Genomic DNA, 20,473 nt, shown 5'->3' on the forward strand with positions numbered 1-20,473 from the left:
AGACCTTTTCACCAACCATGCGCTTCAACGCTAGAAACCTCGTGCTCGGTCTCGCTACCCTGGGCAGCATTCCAGAAGGCTTGGGTAGAGCCGTTCCAAGAACTACAACTGACGCCGTATCTTGTAAGTGATCTCTCTCTCTTTCCTTGTGGTCCCGCGCTCCTCAGTGTACAATGTACATAGCAAGCACACGCACCCGGGTAGCCCCCGTGTTAAGTACAAGCAAGCTGATGAGGTCTTTCAAGCGTATAAATATGAAGGCAACCTTCATGCTCGTGTAGTCGTGGAGCCCGTCCACGTCGGTGCTGGTGGCAAAGGTAGCGGCGGTAAAGGTGGTGAAGGCGAAGGTGCCGGAGGTGGTAAGGGTGGCAATGGCGGAAAAGGCAGCACCCCTGGCGGCGATGGCGGCGACGGCGACGGCTCGCCCGCACGCATCGGTTCGCCCGATGGGAAGGGTTCCACTGGAGGAGGCAACGGTGACAAGCCGGTGCACATCGGAGCCGGGGACAAGCCCAGCGGCAGCAACACCAACCAAAACCCGGACATCTGGTGCCGCGGCGCAGGCTGTGGTGGTGGCGACAGCAAGAAGCCAGACTCTGCGGCTCTGGGCAAGAAGGGCGTCAAGGGCATCGATTTGGCGGTCAGCCCCAAGGAGGGCACCGACTACAGCAAGCGCTACGACAACTACAAGTTTGAGAAGGAAGAAACGGAGGGTGCTGACGATTCGATCCCAGCGTTGGGGCTCAAGGACCAGGGATTCCACGAGGAGGATGGCTGGACCACGTACCACATCTCGTCTAAAGGGTCAAACGCTGATCCAGCGGCCAAGATCAGCTATGGCCGCGTGACGAAGGACGGCAAGGAGTACCTGGGCATCGTCGCACACGATCGGCACGCAGAGTACGACGGGAACCGGTACAAGCTCACCAAGACCGGAGCCAACGTTGAGGAGAACGGCAAGCCGGTGCTCAACCCGGACCGCGACACCAAGGCCGTGCCGGTGTCCCAGCTGGTGTACAAGGGCGCCGAGGAGGCGGGCGTGCTGAAGAAGCCGGCCGATAAGGTGTTCCTGGTCTCGGAGAATGTGATCAACGACGAGGCCAAGGTCATCATCCCCGATGCCCTGAGCGCGGTCGGCGAAAAGGGGCAGTCGCACGTGTTCAAGAACGGGGCCCAGGGCGAGGAGGGCGCGCAGTTCAAGATCTTGGCCGGTCTGGATAACAACTACTCGTACCTGAACACCGTGGGCCGCAACCCGGCCTTCTTCGAGGGCTACAAGCTCACTAGCATCAAAGTGGTTTGGGGGGACTCAAAGGCGATGAGCATGGAGTTCGACAAGGCCTAGAATTGCTAGGAGGGTACAAAGACAAATTTCGGCTTCGCAAAAGGAATACTTTGTAGAATAGAACCAAGCCTGCGAGTATTGATTAAGCTATGACGGATAACATATCTAAAGAATAAATCCTAATTGAATTGAGTGTAGAATTACGGGAAAGCAGACCAAGTTCGCCCATACCACACAGCCCGAAACTGCCTAATCTAAAGGAAGGCGGGACCGGAACCGACGATTGGCCTGCTTCCAGATTATCCTGTTCGATAGCACTGCTTGATGGCCCAAGACGTTGGCTAACCGACGAGAATGCACTTCCTATACCTTTCGGCGATTAGACCGTGCGACGTAGTAGGCCTGGTCACCTTAGCCAATCACCATCTCCCTCGCTCGACGTTTAGGGAAATCCAAGGTTGAGATGAGATCTTGGCTTAGGTGGATACAATGGCTATTTTTATCTTCGCCAGGGGGGGTTAGCACGTTCAGGTGGGGCGGTTCAGCCCTGTAGATACCCCTGTAATTACTACATCCAATGTCCACGGGTATCGAATTGATTGATATAAGCAACTGCTCACCCCCACCAACACAATCTCCAGTCTCGTCTCTCTCTCTCTCTCATTCACTTGCTTACACATACGTACACTCCCTACTTTACCTTTGGCTTTTGACTTGACCATCAACTCCTACAGCCCTAGCGAGAACGAAAGCCAGAGAGAGCGCACCAAAACAACATGCAGCTCCTAGAACTCCCTTTGGACATCTTCAAGAGCATCATCTTGTTCATGGTGCAAGACCAAGGGCTGCGGAAGTCCATGACAACTCGAGTTGTATGCCGTACGTTTCCTTGTTTGGCATGGCATGGCGTGGGACCCATCTCTAATGACCAGTAGGTACATTTGCAAACGAGGTTCTCGACGCCGTAATCTCGGCGAAAGCTATCGAGGAGATTGCCGAGAGCCCGGATAGTCTTAAGAGGGTCGAGCGTCACTACACCGTGATTGCACGATATCTGCACCATCGAGTTCGCACGGATGGGCCTGATACCCATCCCTGGATCAGCACCATTCGCGAAACTTGCGACTTACTCATACAACATTCCATCTCTTCGGTAGACCCTGACCCTAAGCAGGTCGAAAGGATCGATTTCAGTGCATGTTTATGCTTGGCGGTAAACACAAGCTCGACCGTCTTCCCAGTCTTGTGTGGGGGGAAGAAAGGATGACAGGGCTCAGTTTGGAGGCACGTGGGAAAACTGCCTCGCCATAGCATCATGGATGGGCAACTTAACGTTGGTAGAGTCGCTCAATAAGGGTTCCGATCCACCTTCTTTCTTCGGGAGACCATCATGGGCTGCTGCTGCCCAGGGCCACCTTGACGTCCTGCAATTCTTCTTGAAGCAGGGTGCTTTGCCATACGAGCCTACATTCACTCACATCACCGACTTGGAACTTGGGGAAACTCCTATCGGTGCCGCCGCCTACATGGGCCACGATGATATCGTCCAACTCTATCTACAACCACCTTACTTCAGCGCGGGAGTGCAAGAAGAGGAAGCAAAAGCCATATTTGTTGCAGCGCAGGGGAACCAGCCTCAGACGCTCCGGACGCTTCTGGAGCACTACAAGCAGACCCAGCAGGACTTCCTCGAGATTCTCGATGCCGCTCTCCTTTGGAGTAGCCGGCGCGGGAGCCCCGATGCTACTCGCGTTCTCCTGGAGTACGGGGCACACCCGAACGAAACGGACAAATCCCCCCGCTCGTGCCTGCAGCATGCTGCCATCGCCGGCGACGCTGCGATCGTCAAGCTGCTACTGGACGCGGGTGCTTCCATGGAAGCGAGTCGCTACATAAACAAGCGTACGAACCCAAAGCTGAGTGAAACTTGGCGGAAGAAATACAGGGATGCCCTCACCGAGGCCAAAAGGAGGAACTATGTGGCTGTTGTTCGCGTCATAGAAGAAAAGAAACGAGAGATTGACGAGACAAAGACCGCAGAAGACTAGGAATGTTCGCGACTGGATTTTCAGAAAAAAATGCGATGGTTCAAGGTCTTGAGAAAGGCTGCTACGGCATCTATGATAGCATTGGAATTTGTAGGACCACTGGCGAAGGGGTGAAGAAGCAGGCTGATATATGGTATGTTCTTTTGTAATGTGGCAATATGACCGTAGAAAGTCCCAGCCGGCAGTTGACTAAAGTGGCTGAACATGGTAACCTACCTACGCACGATCTTGCTACCTACGTAATATTTTGTTACTTACCTACTACTCCATTACCACTACCTAATCAACCCTCTCTATCCTTACTTACAGCATCGGCTTCAAGGGCTCCTGGGGCTCCTGGGGTAGCGGGTTGGGCCAGGGAAGTATATCGCCCTTCTCGATAATGCGTCGTTGGATACTTTCGGCGATGTCAGTCCTGGCGAATCCGTGCAGCAGGGCGAAAGCATCGAAGCCGGTGGGATTTCCCTCGGCGAATTCACAACAGTAGACTAGCGTTTTGCCAATCTTTCCCGGTAGTCTGTTTCCAGAAGAGTGACGACCAGGCTCGTCAGCAGGTCACACCATACGGCCACACTGTCGGCGTCGGTCGTGGCCCCAAGCTGTCGACAGGCAACGGTCGTCTTTTTTCGGTGGCCGCCACCTTCGGGAGCACGGTAAACGCCCGATCGGTAGTGGCGGAAGTCGTAGACGGGCAGCCGCCCGGACAGGCTCGAGGACATCAACTCCCCGACTTTCTCGCGCGTCTCGGTGCTGAAGTGCAGCGTGGACCCCACACTCAGGTATGTCAACATAGGTTTCGGCTTGGGCAGCGCGCCCCATTGGATGACGCGGCGCTCATCGAATAGCTTACCTGGTAACTGGTGTTCCGGGTGCGCGCGGTTAGGGGCATCCTGCCTGCGACGGAGGGTTGCGGCCAATACGGAGCCGAGCGTGTTGTTGACGCACCCTCCCCCTCCTCCGCCACCCTGGCCGTTGAGCAGCGTCCGGGATTGGTCCGGGAGAGTCGAGAGGAGGTGCCCCGTGACGAAGAAGCCGGCGGCGAGCCTCCGCAGCTCCGTGAGTGAGAAAGCCCGCTTGCCCATGCCCACCGAGACGGCCATGCCGCAGTCCTCCGGCGTCTCGAAGCTGAGGGCCTGGGTGAGCGAGTGCAGGATGTGCTTCACGTACCTGAAACCCGCCCTGTCTCTACCACCCCACATGGCCGGCGAGGTGATGCGCACGGCGAGCCACCTGTTCTTGGCGGAGATGGAGCTCCGGAGCCACGCGGGCGGCGGCGGCACCGTGGTGCCCGGGGCGCCGACTTCGACGCGCCAGGTCCAAGCCCGGGCATCGTTCGTCACGCCCATGAACGGCCTCCTCCACGCCTCGGCACCGTTGTGGCCGTGGTAGGCAGCGTCCGCCTCGCGGATCAGGTGCTCGATGTAACTGCGGGCGAACGCGGCCACGTTAGTTTCTGGCACCCTCGCCGTGGAATACACCAGGGGCGGCGGGAACTGGCCGTAGACCCAGTCCTCCGGGACGTCGTCTCGGAGCGCGGCCAGCAGGTAGTCGGTCTTGACGGAGAAACTCACCTTGACATCCTTACCTGCCACACCACCACCTTCATAATCCTGAGGGATGTTCTGAGCCGATATCGTATGCGCGTATGCGTCTTTATCTATGTATGTGTCGTTTGCTGGGATCCCTGGAAATATTGATCGAAGGAAACTGTCTAGAGCGACGGTAAGTAAAGCGTGCGATAGATTTTAAGGGTTATCAAAGAGATGGAAAGTCCCGCCAAATATTTTAAAAAAGACTGACGAAAACTTTGGGTTGGTCGGCAAACAATGCCTTTGTCAAAGAGCGGCACAGCAAGTCAGTTCTGGAACATATCCTACTATCTCTTTGTCCCTGAAGTGAAACCTCCGCAAAACAGGGTTGGTTTACGGTACTTGATATTTTGGGCATGTTTGAAGCAGCGATGACTCTATTTTGTGACAACAAGATCTCGTGGTACATCTAGCTAATCTGCAACGGTCACCAGTCACGCTGCGAAAAATGGCACGAAGCCATGTGTGACCATCAACATGTCGAATCGCAGGACCCAGCAGACGTGGCACCATCCAAAGACAGCTTGTACTTCATCATTCATCATTAATTTATCTCATTATGGAACCATGGAAAGCCTCTTGACCTCCTAGCTACTTTCTGATAGCCTCTTCCCAAGTATCCGTCACGATTCTTACGTACCGAGTTTCATTAGTCCGCATGTGGGCGACATGGGGGCTATTTGCGAACATTTCAGTCCGAACGTGATAGCCTTTGTCTCCCGCTTGCTGAGCATGACGCTCTACGTGAGTCCATTCGACCATTTTGTCTTTTTTGCCGTAGATGTATGCGCGGTTCGACTGGCGCACTTCCTCCTTGTTATTGTGGAAGTTGGCGTTGTTGAGCAGAGGGTATGGACGGCGCAGAACCTTGACGACGATCATGAAGTAGAAGTTGAGGATGTGAAGAAAGGGCGAAACAATCCACCGCCATATGCCTTTGGAGATACCTGCCATGACAGCATGGTAGCCACTGGTGGGGGTCCACAATCCAGGACAGGAGTCGTAGACGGCGCAGTGGAGGGGGAAAGCCTGACCGGTCTTTTCCCGATAAGAGGCAAGCAAATGTTTGGTGCTGGCCATGCCGCCATTGGAGAAAACGTGGATCAGGATCTGGGGCCGGGCCGGTGACGCAGCGAGGTAGTCTGAGTCGACCTGGGAGCGGAGATAGGTCACGGCAGGTTGCACGGCAGCGTTGGCTAGTGATTCGAATATGACTAGCTTGACGACGAATCTGACAAGCAGGATGCGCGAGGTGGGATAGAGTGATTGGTATTTGGACACGTATTTGGCGATGTGCATATCTTGTGCGCCCATCCAGCTCGCTACCAAGATGAGTTTCGGGTCTTGACTGTCTCTGGAAGTGGCTGACAATGTTTGCTGCAGATCGGATACCGCCGCCGGCTCGTAGTAGGCAACGTATTTTGACAGTTTGGTCATACTGCCGAGGGGGTCCGGCATAGTGGAGGGGGTCTGAGGTGAGGCCATCACGATGACTTGCCAGGAACGGTTATTGGCAGTGTTCCACGGGGAAAAAACCCCCCCAAAAGCCAAGGATGCAGAAACGAAATGGAAATTGTTCAACGCGAATGAATTCAATCTTGACACCAAGCAGCTTTTTGTAAACCAAGAGAGAATGGCAGGGTCCAAGCAGATGTGTCTATCATTTCAGCTCGTTGGGATGATGCCATGCACACTAACGAGCTCCCCCTACGAATTAAGTAACCAGTTCGTGGGATGGCGCTTTTACCCTCCAGACAGACCTCGGCTCTTCTCCTCCCTCGCATCACTGCACACTCCATCCCTTCGAAGCGCACGGTCGGTTTGATGCGGAATTGCCAACGGGGCTCAGCAAATAATAAAACAATCCAATGGGGAGCCGACTGTCAACCGACGTCTATCCGGCGGATGACCTGTATTTTCTTGTTGTATGTCCGAATTTCGTCTTGCTCGTCTGAAATGACAGGGATGCCACTAAACCGTTACATTGGGACCCCCAGTGCCACTGTGCCATTGTGTGACGCCCAATTGGGCAGCTTGCCGAACCCGAACCGCCAAGACCGCCCAATCGCAGGCAACCTATGGTAAGACCGAGCACCCTGGAACCCTGCACGCCAGTTTGACGTGACAGCTCCCATCCATCTTGATAGCAGGGGGTGGAGTTCATCCCGTAGCTCGCTTCACTAACCATGCCGTCTTTTCGTGATCTTCAATGTTCTAAAAGCCATGCTTAGTGGGATTGGATATCAGCTCACTGTTGCACGCATTACACTACTCACCTATCACAACGAAATGGTGTTCTACACCGATCGATCCTCCGAAATCCACTCGACGGTGTAATTGCATTTTCCATCCTCTGGCAATCAAGGTGTTCTGGTCATCACATTTCGCTTGCAACGTCGCACAGACCCAGAAAAGGGCGCTCTTCCCCATCTCCTCTGGTTCATGTTGACCCTGCTGTGACTGCCACGAATCGAGGCAGCTAGATGTAGGTACCTGGGTGTTGAACGAATGCACCCAGGTCCACCAAATGCACGTCATCCCCTGAAACTGCTCGATTGCAGGATCGGCTGCCGCCTTTCTGCAAGATTCGCAGCTTCCGGCATGTGACATGCATGAATGGAACCTACATGTAAATGGAACCGCCCACGACGGAATTTCAACTTGGTGCTGCATCATACAATAGCACCCTGTCCAGTTCCTCGGCGACAGATGTGATTATGTACTAGAGCCCTCGTGGTGTAAGCCAACGAAACCGAAGCTGCTACAATCCTACATGTATGTACCATATGGTGAGCTGCAAATATGAAGAACCTCCAGCCATCGTTGTGATCATAGTAGTATTAGTCCATTGAAGGCACCAAGTTCCCAAGTCTCTGTTTTAATATTTAAACAATCTCGCACCAGCAGCGGCCGATTTTGACGTTTGCTTCAAAATATCCCGTTAGATGGCAACCGACAGGAGCAGAATCTGGCATACCTCGCAACTGCATCTGACCGTTCAAACTGCGGTTACCTCAACTGAAATGGCAAAGCACTTGCCATCATCAGTGCTGATTAATACCTCCCCACTATGAGAAACACGTAGCTACAATTCCTCTTTCGTTCTCCCCCCTTGCCCTTGGCCTACATCTTTGATCAAGCTTGTTCACCACATGCAATCAAGGAACATCGTATGCTAACTGCGTAACTGCAATTCTTCGTTCGATAAGAATGGACATTTGTTCTCTATCTGGCGCCAGAATGTGGTTCCTTCTCTTCATCCTTGTTGGCTGTTGCCTGTCCCTCCCTTCCGAGCCTCGCCGCCAGCCCATCCCGCAAAGCGACATCGTCCCTTCGCTATCAATCCCAGGGGTCGAGTTCCGCCGGGCAAGACCCTTCTCGGACACTCCCAAGGCGTCCCTGGCCAGGAAGGGCGGCAAACATGCTAAGCTCAAGCGCCTTCCCCAAAGCCCTTCGCACCGACTGCCTTCTGCCGCCGCATTCTTCGCTGAGCATCTGCAGTTCGATGTTGTACCTGGCATTTTCCCAACAGGCAATGTCAGCGTCGTCGATCACAGCGCTACCCAATACTCGGTAGAAGTGGTTTTGGACGGCTCTCCTGTCAACCTCATCTTGGACACTGCCGGTTCTGATACTTGGGTCAGATCCAGGAACTTCACGTGCCTGAATAACGTGACCGAACCGGCATCGAGATCACAATGTGACTGGGGAAAATTTGGTGCAACCGGGTTTCCCAATGGCCCAATTCAAGACCAGCATTTTACCATCAGGAACGCTGATGGCTCTGGAGTCAGTGGTCAACTTGGCTACATGGATGTCTCCCTAGCGAATGTTGCTGTCCACAACCAGGAAGTGGCGATCGCCACACAAGGGACATGGCATGGCGATAACATTACAAGTGGTATGCTCGGAATGGCCTATCCTTCTCTTACGTCGGCATATCAAGGCGACGACCCCAATGATACAAGTAATCAATCTGCGCTTGAGTATTCGCCCCCTTTTTACCACAATGGTGACGGACGGCCTCGTCGAGCCGTACTGGTCTCTAGCAATCAGCCGCAACTCGTCTGATGGACTATTCTGTTTGGGTGCACTGCCACCGGCGGTTAATCGTAGCCAAAATCACCGCCAGGGCGATTTACTTATCGTAGGTTTAGATCAAGATTGCATCTGCTTAGACGTGAGCTAATACAGAGCAGGCGAATCTGGCAAATAAGAACTTTGCAGCGTACCAACCCTCGTATTATGCAACGATTTTCGACGGTTTCAAGATTGGAAACATTGATATCATAGAAAGTCTTCCTTTGATACTTGACAGTGCCACGACATTGGCTTACCTACCACCAGGTAAGCATATTGCATCCACGACCAGAGATGGTTACTGACACATAACACAGATGTGGCCGAAATAGTCAATAACCACTTCCGACCTGCCGCAACCTATCTGTGGGACTATGGTAGCTATTTTGTGCCTTGTGATGCCACGCCACCACGTTTTGCGGTGATGCTGCAGAACTCGCCGTTCGAAATCAACCCGAAGGACATGATCAAACACGATGTAGTTCATCCATCCACAGGCATGTGCCAGGTGAGTTGTAATAGTAGCATTTTTCTTCTGCAAGCTCCGATTATGGATACTAATGAGAGGGATGGCAATAGACTGGCATTACGACGGGGGCGAGTGGACCTTATGTACTGGGTTTGACTTTCTTGACAAACGTTGTCGTTGGCTTCGATATCGGAGGCGGATTAATTGAAGTGATTGCGCGAGAATATTACTGAGGGATTTCTGAAAAGGGGGAGGAAGAATTGTCTCGTTATCACATGTTGGGAATGTGGCTGCCAGCTGCTTTACTTGGCTTGGTCCGTGCACAGATGTTGAGGCTTGTCCAGACTCCAGAACAAGAAACCCCCACGACAGGGAGTGAGATAGCAGATCTCGTGGGATGATATGATGGTTGCCCGCGCGATCCGTAGATCCAAGAACTGCGCCGTATGAATATACTCGTGCAGGCAACTCGTCGTCATGACCGTGTTTGAACCCTTTCATTGTATTCCCTAAGAGGATAGTTGAGACAAATTGCACGGGGGAAAAGCAAAATCAATCGATCCAACGGAGTTCTCTACAGTACATCAGTGCATTGATTCTTTGCAGATTCAATTCGATGTCTTGGCTGCCAATTTGTCTTTCGTGGCGCCCTCCACGTGTTGATAAGCTTCCCATGCCGGGCAGGCGATGTCTGAATATTGGTGGATCATGACTGGTGCGGCTTTGGCTCCTTTGGCTCGTTGAGATTTGGCTTCCTTCTTTTTAACCCACGACAAGTTGGGCATTCTCCCTTCTCCATCCCACCACAGAATACCGCAGCGCTAAGTTAGAGTCGCCCCAGCTGTTACCCCAACCCTCACACTATCATCGTGGTCATTTCAGACGGTGTCTCGGTCTCGTCGAACCCGTATCGTCCCTCAGCTGTTAGAGCAACCCAACAAGCAAAGCAAGCCCAAGTAGCCAGAATGAGAGGTGTAGCTGCAGGGGGTCATGCGCCGACCACGCGTGCACGAGGCAATACGTGGAGTTTCAGCAAGGCAAGTTTGAACGGTTTCCTTTCCTCTCAGTCAGTCCCACGTATGTAGTAGTCGGTGAAGGAAGACGATGAAGCCCGGGCCAAGGCCAAGGGGGGTCGGTCATCTGGAATGTTCGTTGGGCTGGGGGGCCACGCGCTGGCGCCGGCGCTGTGCTGTGCGTTTACTCACTCCCACACCGCTACTCCCGAAGCTCGTGGGGCGGCAGGGCTTCACGATGCCGTGGCGTCCCTCCTTTTCGTCCTTCTCGGCGAGATAAACCCGACGGTCGAGTCGGCCGTCAGATCCGCGCCCTACAAGCGTTTTTAGCCACACAGAGCCCCCCCAGTGCTTTTATCTCTGCTTCTCATATGCACAGAACCGGGATTAGTCCCCTGGGTTCGAATCCGAGACCTGTCGGGCTTCCCGCTAGGAAACGACAGCTCACCTGTCCGCTGCAATCGAGCTCCTGGCTACGTCCATGTTGGATACTCTAGCCTCCTGGCACGACAGGGCGCACTGTGGTGTACTTCGATGGCGTTTTTCGGGGCCAGTGCACCGAATGAAAGGAAGAAAACAGTGGACAGCATGAGAATGGTGCAATTGCTGGTGACATCTTCATTGGCATCGGCTCCCAACCAAATTTTTCCAAGGGAGAAAGATGGAATTTGGAGATTATCTTCGGTCACACCGAGCCTCCTCCTGCTGCATTGTTTCCACCTCGTGTTCCGAGCGAGCGCTTTGGGGTACCGATCCCATCCATATACTCGGCTACCTGGCCACCTTTTACCCGGGGTTCAGACCAGTTTAGTCACATAATCATTGTCATTACTCGGAAATATGCAACTGGATCTCGGGGCGACGAAGAAAAAGAGACAATTCCATCTTAACGGCCCCATTGCATGACGTCGTTCCCGCACGGAACAATTTTTTTTCTTCTCTCTTCGTCTGTTTGATCGTCTAGTTTTGCTACATCCGCAATGAGCTGGGGGTACATGCAACGGTTGGAGTTACAACTTGGCTTAAGAAGTAGAAGGCGACGAGGAAGACGAAGTCTTCCCCTGCATCAGGAGACGCCAATTGGGTAGTATCCCATGTGGCTGTTCAATGTTCTTTTCTGCTTCCATCGGCCACCAAATTCTGGTTACCGGGTGATCTCGTGCCTCCCCATACTGCCCATAGTGATAGTGTGTATGCCCTGTCACCAGGCTTTTGGAGCAGGGGGAAGCAACTGCACTTTTAGTGGAAGTGGAGACCCCAGGCCCGGAATCGCCCTTGGGATGCAAGCTTATTCGGCTTCGATTGGGTCTATGCGGGGAATCCATAGCCGGCCTGCCCCCCATTTCGAGGGCAATAGGTAATGCCATGGCCGCTGGATTTTCGCCTTACCAAAGAGTTTGGTCACCGTCACCGTCACCCCGCTGTGCCTGTTCAGTTGCTACTGCTTGCTGCTGAGAATTCCCGGGTCCCCGTCACTAGTGGTTAGCACACACACAGGGCAGACACAGCGAATTGCAGTTGCAATTGCAGTACCTACCAGTGCCAGTGCAGTTGCCGCGCAGCTCCCATCGTCCAGTGGCTTTCCCGCTGCATGTGTTCCATGTTTCCAATCCTTCCCCCAAGCCACTTTCCCACCCCTTTGGATGCCTACCCGAGGTGACGGAATTCGTTTCTGCATAGACTTTCCTGTCTTGTCACTAGCCAAGCCATCTTGCCTGTCAGGTGCAGCTTTCTTACCAGGAGAGAAGCAGCCATCGTCGAACGACGCCTGTAATGGTCTGATCTGATTCTATCACGGACTGCTACGTTAGAGTTTATATGTACTTTGCTTTGCATCCATACAACAGCACTCTTGTTGATTCTACTCACTTTTCTTGGAAAATCAACCCCTTCCCCAACTCATATACTTGGTCAATTTGCGCTTTTTAGCCTGAACATTGCCTGCCCATTGTGGTCTCGTGCCCGCGCTCCACCCCAGTTTCTGTCCTGTTGCCTCACATGGTTCCTCGAGTTGCTACAGACTGCGATATTATACAACGTTGGCAAACATGGCTCCTCGAACTAACGGCATAGGCGTGCAGGTGGAGGATACCAAGATATGTGTGGTTATGGTTGGCTTGCCGGCTCGTGGCAAGAGCTTCATTGCGCAGAAAGGTGCGTACTTATAGTCCTTGTTGCTTCTCCCTTGTCCCGCTAAATCATGGGAATGCCTGGGGGCCATAGAGCTAACCTGAATCCTGCTCCAGCACAACGCTACCTCCAATGGCTCTCAATCGATGCCCAGACATTCAATGTGGGCAATTACCGCCGCACCGAAGCTCCCCATCCCTCCGCAGACTTCTTTGATCTGGGCAATGCCGAGGGCGAGAAACGAAGACGAGCCGCCGCCGAGGCAGCCATGCACGACATGTTGGACTGGTTCCGGCAGGGCGGCGTGATTGGGATACTGGATGCCACCAATTCCACCAAGGAGCGCCGAAAGTGGGTGCTGGACACATGCACAAAGGAAGGCATCGAGGTGTTATTTGTCGAGTCCAAGTGTGACGACGAGACAATGATCATGGCCAACATCCGCGATGTCAAGCTCACCAGCCCGGACTATACGGGCCAGGACCCCGAGCAGGCAGCTCAAGACTTCCGTAACCGGATCAAGAACTACGAAAAGGTCTACAAGTCCCTTGACGAAGACGGCGACGAGAACGACTACACATACCTAAAGATCATGGACGTTGGCAGCCAAGTGATTATCAACCGCATACGAGATTACCTGCAAAGCCGGGTTGTATACTATCTCATGAACCTACATATCCGTCCCCGGTCCGTGTGGCTGTCAAGACACGGAGAATCATTATATAACCTGGACGGCAGGATAGGAGGCGACGCAGACTTGTCTCCTCGAGGACATCAATATGCTCAAAAGTTGCCAGAGCTGGTCCGCCAATCCGTTGGTGTAAGTCATGCGATGCCGCGTATTCGGTGATGTTGCTAGTGACACTACTGACTGTCCCCACAGGAAGATCGCCCCCTGACGGTGTGGACCTCGACGTTAAAGCGGACAATATCGACTGCTCGCTTTCTCCCTGAGAACTATAACCAGCTCCAGTGGAAAGCGCTCGATGAGCTCGATGCTGGCGTTTGCGACGGTATGACGTACCAAGAAATCAAGGACGTATACCCGGAAGACTTCGTTCAGCGAGACGAGACAAGTACAACTACAGGTACCGCGGCGGCGAATCGTACCGTGATGTTGTGATTCGCTTGGAACCGATCATCATGGAGCTGGAACGATCCGAGGATATTATCATTGTCACGCACCAGGCCATCCTGAGATGCATCTACGCATACTTCATGAAGAAGGACCAGTCTCATAGCCCCTGGATGAACGTGCCGCTGCACACTCTCATCAAGCTGACACCTAGAGCGTACGGCACCGACGAAGAGCGTTTCTCGGCCGACATCCCAGCCGTCAGCACGTGGCGAGGAAAAGGAAGCACAGCGAAGCATGAAAACCCTACGCCAGGCGCTAGTATCTAATGGCGGAGTTCGACCAGGTGCTCCGCCTCCTACGCGAGGGAAGAGGGTGGGGAGATGGTTGATGACAACAGCCAATTCTCTCGTGTGTGGGGAGGATTTGAAGCGGAGTGAGGTGGAGTGTATCCTTTAGAGGAAAGCAGTCTTTCCTGAGATGTGAGAAATGAAGCAGCACGAAGTGTCCGTGGGTAAAGCCGACACTAATGACTACATATTCTATAGATTTTACGGACTGGTTATGGGGCCCGGCATGTGTCGGTAAAACACAGCTTGGCGGAGACAAGGAGTTGAAAACTGGCCGACGGGTGACGACGCACGGATTTCGTGCATAGCTAGTCAAGTCATGAACCAATCCTACGCCGGATTTTGGCCCAGCAAATCATAACACAACATTCGATTTAACGGTCATAAGCCTAGTTCTAGTGGATCCATCCCCAGGTATACGGGGTCAAGTCAGGGGTACAAGGCAGATCATATTGCTATTGACTGGATCCCTACTTGCTTGGGTGTGGGATCATGTAGTACGATCTCACCAGGTTTTTCATGTCATTGAAACTACCCGGGTATTCATTCTTCAGATTGCTTTTCGCCTCTCTGCTCTATGTAGCAGTAACTACTGGGGGTCGCGTCCTCCCCAGGCCCTCGCGAGCATAGTAGTCCATGGGGTACGGCCCACTTCCCCAGTCGGGCCTCTCCTCGAGCGCGATGAGGGCCTCGTAGGGGGTCAGGAGCGGGCGCGGGAAGGCGTAGCCCCAGTCGATGCTGAGGCGTGGGCAGGCGACCTGGACCCAACACTCGACGTCGTCCATGAGGGCCAGCTTGCCCGGGAAGATCTCGCTGAGCAGCAGGTTGACGAAGGGGACGCCGCGCTGCCGGAGCTTGGCCTCGATCAGCCGGAGCGTGGCCGGGTTGCCCTGGCGGCCCAATGAGCCCAGGATCAGCCCCCACTTCCGGGTGGCGCCCCGCGCCGTCCGGATCGCGTCCCGCCGCAGCGTCTGCATTTCGTCGTGCCCGTACGTCTCACGCGTCAGCTTGCGCGAGTACGGGTCGTACCGGTACGCCGGGATCGTCGGGTTGTGGATCATGATGCTCTCGAGGTGGAAGCGGCCGTCACCGAGGTAGAGGACGAGGTCGACGGCCTCGCTCTCGGGCAGGCGGGGCGATGTGCAGCCCAGGATCTCGCCCTTGGACAGGGGCGCGATCTGCGGGATGAGGACGCGGAAGCCGGCCCGCTCCAGCGCCGACTTGGTGCCGTGGATGGTCGCGTTGAACTGGATCGTGCCGACCAGGGCCAGCGTCTTGGGCGTGGCGAAGTTGCGCTCGAGCGTGGCGAGCAGGTGCGCGGCGTCGATGCCGATGTCGACGAAGACGTAGAGCGTCTTGATCTGCGTCACGTCGACGGGGATCAGGCACGAGTGGGCGTAGTGCACGAGCAGGTCGCAGCCGAGCGCGCGCGCCGTGTAGTCGTCGATGCAGCAGGCGCCGTACGTGACGTCGCCCATGATGAGCGTCTCGACGCCGGGGCAGAACTGCGTCAGGATGTCCGAGATGGTGGTCGCGAACAGCAGCAGGCCCTCGGGCATCTGTAGGGCCACCTTGGCCGCGCCCGCACTCCGGATCCGGTGGATCGTCTTGGGGATCTCGAAGTTGTAGTTGGCCGGCAGCAGGGCCATGGCCTCCTGCAGCGCGGGGTCGTTCAGGATCTCCGGCGGGACTGCGTTGAGGAGCCTGGGCGCCCTTCTTGGTTGTGAGACTAGTAAATCATATCAGTGTGTTATAATGATCACCATCAGGGACTCTTTTTGTTTGAGACTCAGGGGTGTCTGGCATGGTGTAGTGTATGATGATAATACCTTGAATTGCCCCGCTATCCTCAACTGAGGTGCCATTCTTCGCTGCACCGGCTGCTGCGGTCCTTCTGCCGACAAATCTCTTCTTGGGCTGCCTCTGCACAGGCTCGGGCACAGGCTCGGGCGGCGCATCGGCTGCCTCTAGATCGGCGGCGTGGCCAAGATCGGTCTGCAGCCTGTCTTCCTCCATGGCCGGCAGGCTTTGGTGCTTTGGTGGGGTGACTTCGCTGAGGAAATTTTACCCCGCGGTCTGATATGTCAGGTCAGTGACTGATTGCTGGTACGATGAATCAGTCGCCCGAATTTCGGCAATCGCAGATGGTCCAATATGTCGCCTGGTATGGCCAGTCTGCGTGTAATGAGCAATGAGCCATCAATAGCCCCAGATGAATGCGTCTGTTTGACTCGTCGCCACAGATAGTTGCATCAAGTTGGGGCTTTCGGGGTGCTTTGCTGCATATCCCCGATAAGCTCCCCTAATTCAGGTGGGGCCTGGGCCTGGGGCCTTGAGTGCATAAGTAGTCAGTGAGCATTCTCTCCCATATGCTTGCATATTTGAAGGACCTCAATTGATATATTTTCTGCGTTGAGCCTGCTTTGGCGGAAAATTGCTGTCAGGCGAGCATCCTGCTTCATTGTCAAGAAAAATCCGAGTAGGAATACTCTCTCCGGTAATAACTGCTGCCAGCAACCAGAACAACTCGGGCCCTTGGGATTGATTGTGTACGCCGTACAGACCCTTCGAGACTCTCTTCTCAGTATCAGACGAGACGGCCGAGATGCTCCAATCGAGTAATAGATGGATGACTCTATCACCTATACGGATAGTGCATGTCCTAGATCAGATTGGGGTTACACTTGACCCTGGTGTGCGACTCTACTGTACGTCTACTTGGGTGGTTTCCGTTATTTTTCCGTCCCAGCCCGCCAGCATGGCAGTATCATCATGATTCTGCACGGTCAAAGGGCTGCCTCGTACCATGGGTAACTTTCCAGTCTGCATCGAAATTCTGCGCGTCTGATCTTCCATTACACGAATAAGGTGTATATATTTCGATCTGCACCGTTATACATGCCTCTTGCAATGTTAGCTTCATTATTCATATCTATTTCCCGCTCCGAGGGCTTAATGCAACTGCAAAGCAACATGGGCCAGTGATATAGGGGAGTGCAAAGGCCACCGTGGACAGCACTCTGGATGACCACCACTTCTTTCCACTCAAATCTGGTGAGGATACGGCGTTGCTCTTCTATCAACCAACATAGCGCTTGACCTTGGAACGGCTGCTGCCTCAACCCGTTGGCCAAGATGGACAAAAAGGGAACGGTCTTTCTGGCAGATGCAATCCACGACTCATTGGTCAGCGAGAAGAATGGAACCTCGAGAGATGTTCACGACATGCATCGCATGGGCAAGAAGCAGCTGCTCCGGGTGAGTATCAGGCCGATAACAACACTCGTGTTTGCTTCCAATTCATCTAACCATGTTGTATAGCGCAACTTCAGGTTCTTCTCCATCTTCTCCTTTACCGTGGTCCTCTTGAGCACATGGGAGGTTATTCTTGGGTGAGCAGCTAATCACCAAGACTGGTGAGATGTAAAACTTATCATTCATCAGGACTGCAGCGTTCGGTCTGGGTAACGGAGGCACCGCCGGCCTCATATATATGTACATGCTGTCATTTGCTGGCTACATCTTCGTCATTGCTAGCATGGCCGAAATGGTATCCATGGCACCAACCGCGGGCGGCCAATACCACTGGATCTCGGAGTTTGCACCAGAGTCGGCACAGAAGTTCTTATCCTACACCATGGGATGGCTGTCCGTTCTAGCCTGGCAGAGCAGCACGGCTGCGGGCTGCTTCCTTGCCGCCACCGAGTTTCAGGGCGTCGTCGTGCTCAACTACCCCGACTATGTTTTCCAAAACTGGCACGGGACGCTGATCGCTATACTTATTGTCATACTGCTGGTTGTCTTGAATACCATTGGTGTCAGACTATTGCCATGGCTGGAGACGTGTGCTTTTGTTCTACACATGGCGGGATTCTTTGCCTTTATAATCCCTGTGTGGTTTATGGGGCCTAAACCCAGTCCCTCAACGGATGTGTTCACTCAGTTCACGAACCAAGGGGGCTGGCACAGTACGGGTCTCTCTGTACTGATTGGGATGATCACGCCAGTCACTGCTTTGATCGGGTCCAACTCTGCCGTACATCTTTCCGAGGAGCTTCGAAATGCGTCCAAGTCCTTACCCCGAGTCATGATGGCTACCATCGTCCTCAATGGCGGCCTTGGTTTCGTCACCATGCTGTAAGTCATATTACCTACCACGCTGGTTAATGTGGGATTAATGAAGCTTAATTTCTACGCAGTACTTTCTGCTACAATATTGGCGATGTATCTCGTGTCCTCGACACCCCTACGGGCTTTCCATTCATACAACTGTACTACAACATAACCGGCTCCGTCACAGGCACCAGCGCCATGGTTTCAGTCATGATTATACTGGCCATCGCCAATGCCGCAGCCAGCATGGCGACCGCGTCCCGGCAGCTCTTCGCCTTCGCGCGGGACAACGGGATCCCCTTCCGCCGCGTCTTCGCCCACGTGCCGGCCCGGGCCGAGTCCGCGAGATCCCCGCCAACGCAGTCCTCTTCACTGGCGCCGTATCGAGCCTGCTGTCCGTCATCAACGTTGGCTCCACCATCGCGTACAACCAGCTCACGTCCATGGGCATCGCCGCCCTGCTGTCGTCGTACCTCGTCAGCACGTCGTGCATGGCGCTGCGCCGCGTCCGGGGCCGCCCCCTGCTGCCCGCGCACTTCACCCTCGGCCGCGCGGGCCTGGTCATCAACCTCGTGGCCATGGGGTTCTTGCTCCTGGCGTTGATCATGAGCTTCTTCCCGCCCCTCGCGAGACCCGCGCCCGATACGATGAACTGGGCTATCTTGGTCTATAGCGGGGTCGTCGCGGCTTCGCTGGCGTACTATATACCCGTGGGTAGGCATCACTACAAGGGGCCCGTGGTGTACGTACGGCAGGAGGTTTGAGAGGGATGCGTCTTGGACAAGCTTGGGGGAAACAAGCCGGAAATAGAGAGAACGAAATATGTCGGGCCAGCAAGAAATGGACCTTCTTGGCACTCGCTCTGTCTTCATGGCTAGCTCCATTATTATCAGCAGTGATCCTGGAGAAGAGTCATTCTAACGGCGTGCACTCCGAGTGGAGTGGAAATTAACATCTTGCCTTAGAATAGGTAAGTCGAGTCACGTAATTCATTCAACGTCAATAGGAGTTCCGCTAGGCTTGTCATGCATCCGGCTACTTTACTCAAAACAACTTCATATAGGGTACGGTATGTATTAAATATATACCAGATAATTCATTTAAAGGACTTACCTTTATACATGTATCTTTGGCTCTGACCCTGAGTGCTTCCGTCTTCACTTACCTTCTTTCCTTCTCCTTCTGGGCAACACGCCCCTTTAGACCCTAGTCTCGCCCTCAAAGTCGTACAGATACTCCAGCAGCACCCCGACGACCTGCACCGCCGTACCCCAGTTGTGCGGCGCGCGCTCCTCGATGTACAGCTCGCCGAGGCCCAGCGCCGCGGCCTCCTCGGTCTGGAGCCACAGCAGGATGCGCCAGGCCGCGAGCGACGCGTGCACGTGATGGCAGTCCCCGGGGTAGCGCGGGTCGTTCCGCACCTTGTTCGCGGATTCCCGGAAGAAGTCCTCCCACAGCGCGCGCACGTCGGCGTTGGTGTAGGCGCTGGCGCCGACGGGGATTACGTGGCGGACTAGCTCGTGGCTGCTACTGCTGAGGGGGCGGGAGGACCGGGGCCGGCGGGCGGTGGTGGTAGCACCGTCGGTGGTGGCGACGCCTCCGAGGTGAGGCTGCAGGAACCGCTCGTCGTAGGCCCAGAGGGCGTCTTTGACGGGCGGCGCGGCCAAGAGCGATGCAGTTTGCTCGTCGGTCAGGCCTAGGGCCTCGACGAGCTTGGCCCAGGCGCGGGTGGTGTGGGCGGCTTCCTCCCACCAGCCTTTGGCTTGGGGGACAGTGGTCACGGGGACAACAGCCGTCCCTGCTGTCTCAGTAGGGGGGAGAGAAGAAGGGGTAGCGGGAGTAGATGGGGGAGAAGAGGAGCAGAAGAAGAAGAGGGGAGACTGATCTCGGCATTTCTGATGCTTTGGTCGAGGTCAGAGTTCGAGGACGACGAGTCCGACTCCGCATCTGGCTGCCCGGCGAAAGGGACCAGTCCAAGATATGATGGTCTTCGTGGTGGTCGATACGCCATTGCGAGTATTTGTTTCTTGTTTGTCTACTTGGTAGGTGGGACGAGGGAGCCGTGATTGAGATTATGTTAATCGGGGGATCCAGCGTGACGATAATTCAGTACTGGGCGATACACTTGTACCTGAGAAGGTAGCCAGGTCCTGATTCTATGCAATGTCCCTTTAATTCATGGCCAGCATCATGGCAAACTCCAACTACTACTTGTACAAGTAGTATGAGCAAAGCCATTGTTTCCCGTCTTAGAGAACGCGAGAATCAAAGGCTTTGTCCATCCTCATTCGGCTTTCAGATAAGATACCATGGCATCAAAG

The 20,473-nt window shown here is 54.3% G+C and overlaps 9 protein-coding genes across 9 annotated transcripts; 5 read left to right on the forward strand and 4 right to left on the reverse strand.

The window, feature by feature from the left end:
- Positions 1-17: 17 nt before the first annotated feature.
- On the forward strand, positions 18-1,345 carry PG994_001728 (uncharacterized protein; the record flags this gene model as incomplete). The annotated part of the gene is made up of 2 exons (XM_066853137.1): positions 18-123; positions 246-1,345. The coding sequence occupies 2 exons, from the start codon at positions 18-20 to the stop codon at positions 1,343-1,345; spliced, it is 1,206 nt and encodes a 401-aa protein (XP_066721278.1).
- Positions 1,346-2,604: 1,259 nt separating this feature from the next.
- Positions 2,605-3,333, forward strand: PG994_001729 (uncharacterized protein; the record flags this gene model as incomplete). Its single annotated transcript, XM_066853138.1, has 1 exon — positions 2,605-3,333. The coding sequence occupies one exon, from the start codon at positions 2,605-2,607 to the stop codon at positions 3,331-3,333; it is 729 nt and encodes a 242-aa protein (XP_066721279.1).
- A 488-nt stretch (positions 3,334-3,821) lies between these two features.
- Positions 3,822-5,280, reverse strand: PG994_001730 (uncharacterized protein; the record flags this gene model as incomplete). Its single annotated transcript, XM_066853139.1, has 2 exons — positions 3,822-5,017; positions 5,265-5,280. 2 exons carry the CDS (start codon positions 5,278-5,280, stop codon positions 3,822-3,824), a joined length of 1,212 nt encoding a protein of 403 aa, XP_066721280.1.
- A 233-nt stretch (positions 5,281-5,513) lies between these two features.
- Positions 5,514-6,380, reverse strand: PG994_001731 (uncharacterized protein; the record flags this gene model as incomplete). The annotated part of the gene is made up of 1 exon (XM_066853140.1): positions 5,514-6,380. The coding sequence occupies one exon, from the start codon at positions 6,378-6,380 to the stop codon at positions 5,514-5,516; it is 867 nt and encodes a 288-aa protein (XP_066721281.1).
- Positions 6,381-8,162: 1,782 nt separating this feature from the next.
- PG994_001732 (uncharacterized protein) lies at positions 8,163-9,704 on the forward strand (the record flags this gene model as incomplete). The annotated part of the gene is made up of 5 exons (XM_066853141.1): positions 8,163-8,823; positions 8,891-9,069; positions 9,122-9,269; positions 9,320-9,510; positions 9,582-9,704. 5 exons carry the CDS (start codon positions 8,163-8,165, stop codon positions 9,702-9,704), a joined length of 1,302 nt encoding a protein of 433 aa, XP_066721282.1.
- Positions 9,705-12,532: 2,828 nt separating this feature from the next.
- On the forward strand, positions 12,533-14,018 carry PG994_001733 (6-phosphofructo-2-kinase; the record flags this gene model as incomplete). Its single annotated transcript, XM_066853142.1, has 4 exons — positions 12,533-12,638; positions 12,731-13,434; positions 13,498-13,627; positions 13,678-14,018. 4 exons carry the CDS (start codon positions 12,533-12,535, stop codon positions 14,016-14,018), a joined length of 1,281 nt encoding a protein of 426 aa, XP_066721283.1.
- Positions 14,019-14,614: 596 nt separating this feature from the next.
- On the reverse strand, positions 14,615-16,055 carry PG994_001734 (2-(3-amino-3-carboxypropyl)histidine synthase subunit 1; the record flags this gene model as incomplete). The annotated part of the gene is made up of 2 exons (XM_066853143.1): positions 14,615-15,768; positions 15,869-16,055. 2 exons carry the CDS (start codon positions 16,053-16,055, stop codon positions 14,615-14,617), a joined length of 1,341 nt encoding a protein of 446 aa, XP_066721284.1.
- A 1,531-nt stretch (positions 16,056-17,586) lies between these two features.
- PG994_001735 (amino acid transporter) lies at positions 17,587-18,916 on the forward strand (the record flags this gene model as incomplete). Its single annotated transcript, XM_066853144.1, has 2 exons — positions 17,587-18,176; positions 18,394-18,916. The coding sequence occupies 2 exons, from the start codon at positions 17,587-17,589 to the stop codon at positions 18,914-18,916; spliced, it is 1,113 nt and encodes a 370-aa protein (XP_066721285.1).
- Positions 18,917-19,351: 435 nt separating this feature from the next.
- On the reverse strand, positions 19,352-20,163 carry PG994_001736 (uncharacterized protein; the record flags this gene model as incomplete). Its single annotated transcript, XM_066853145.1, has 2 exons — positions 19,352-20,053; positions 20,122-20,163. The coding sequence occupies 2 exons, from the start codon at positions 20,161-20,163 to the stop codon at positions 19,352-19,354; spliced, it is 744 nt and encodes a 247-aa protein (XP_066721286.1).
- Between the last annotated feature and the right edge of the window lie 310 nt (positions 20,164-20,473).

This window comes from Apiospora phragmitis, assembly GCF_038363925.1.
Source record: "Apiospora phragmitis strain CBS 135458 chromosome Unknown utg000002l:1.0-5516284.0:1.0-5523493.0, whole genome shotgun sequence".
NCBI lineage: Eukaryota > Fungi > Ascomycota > Sordariomycetes > Amphisphaeriales > Apiosporaceae > Apiospora > Apiospora phragmitis.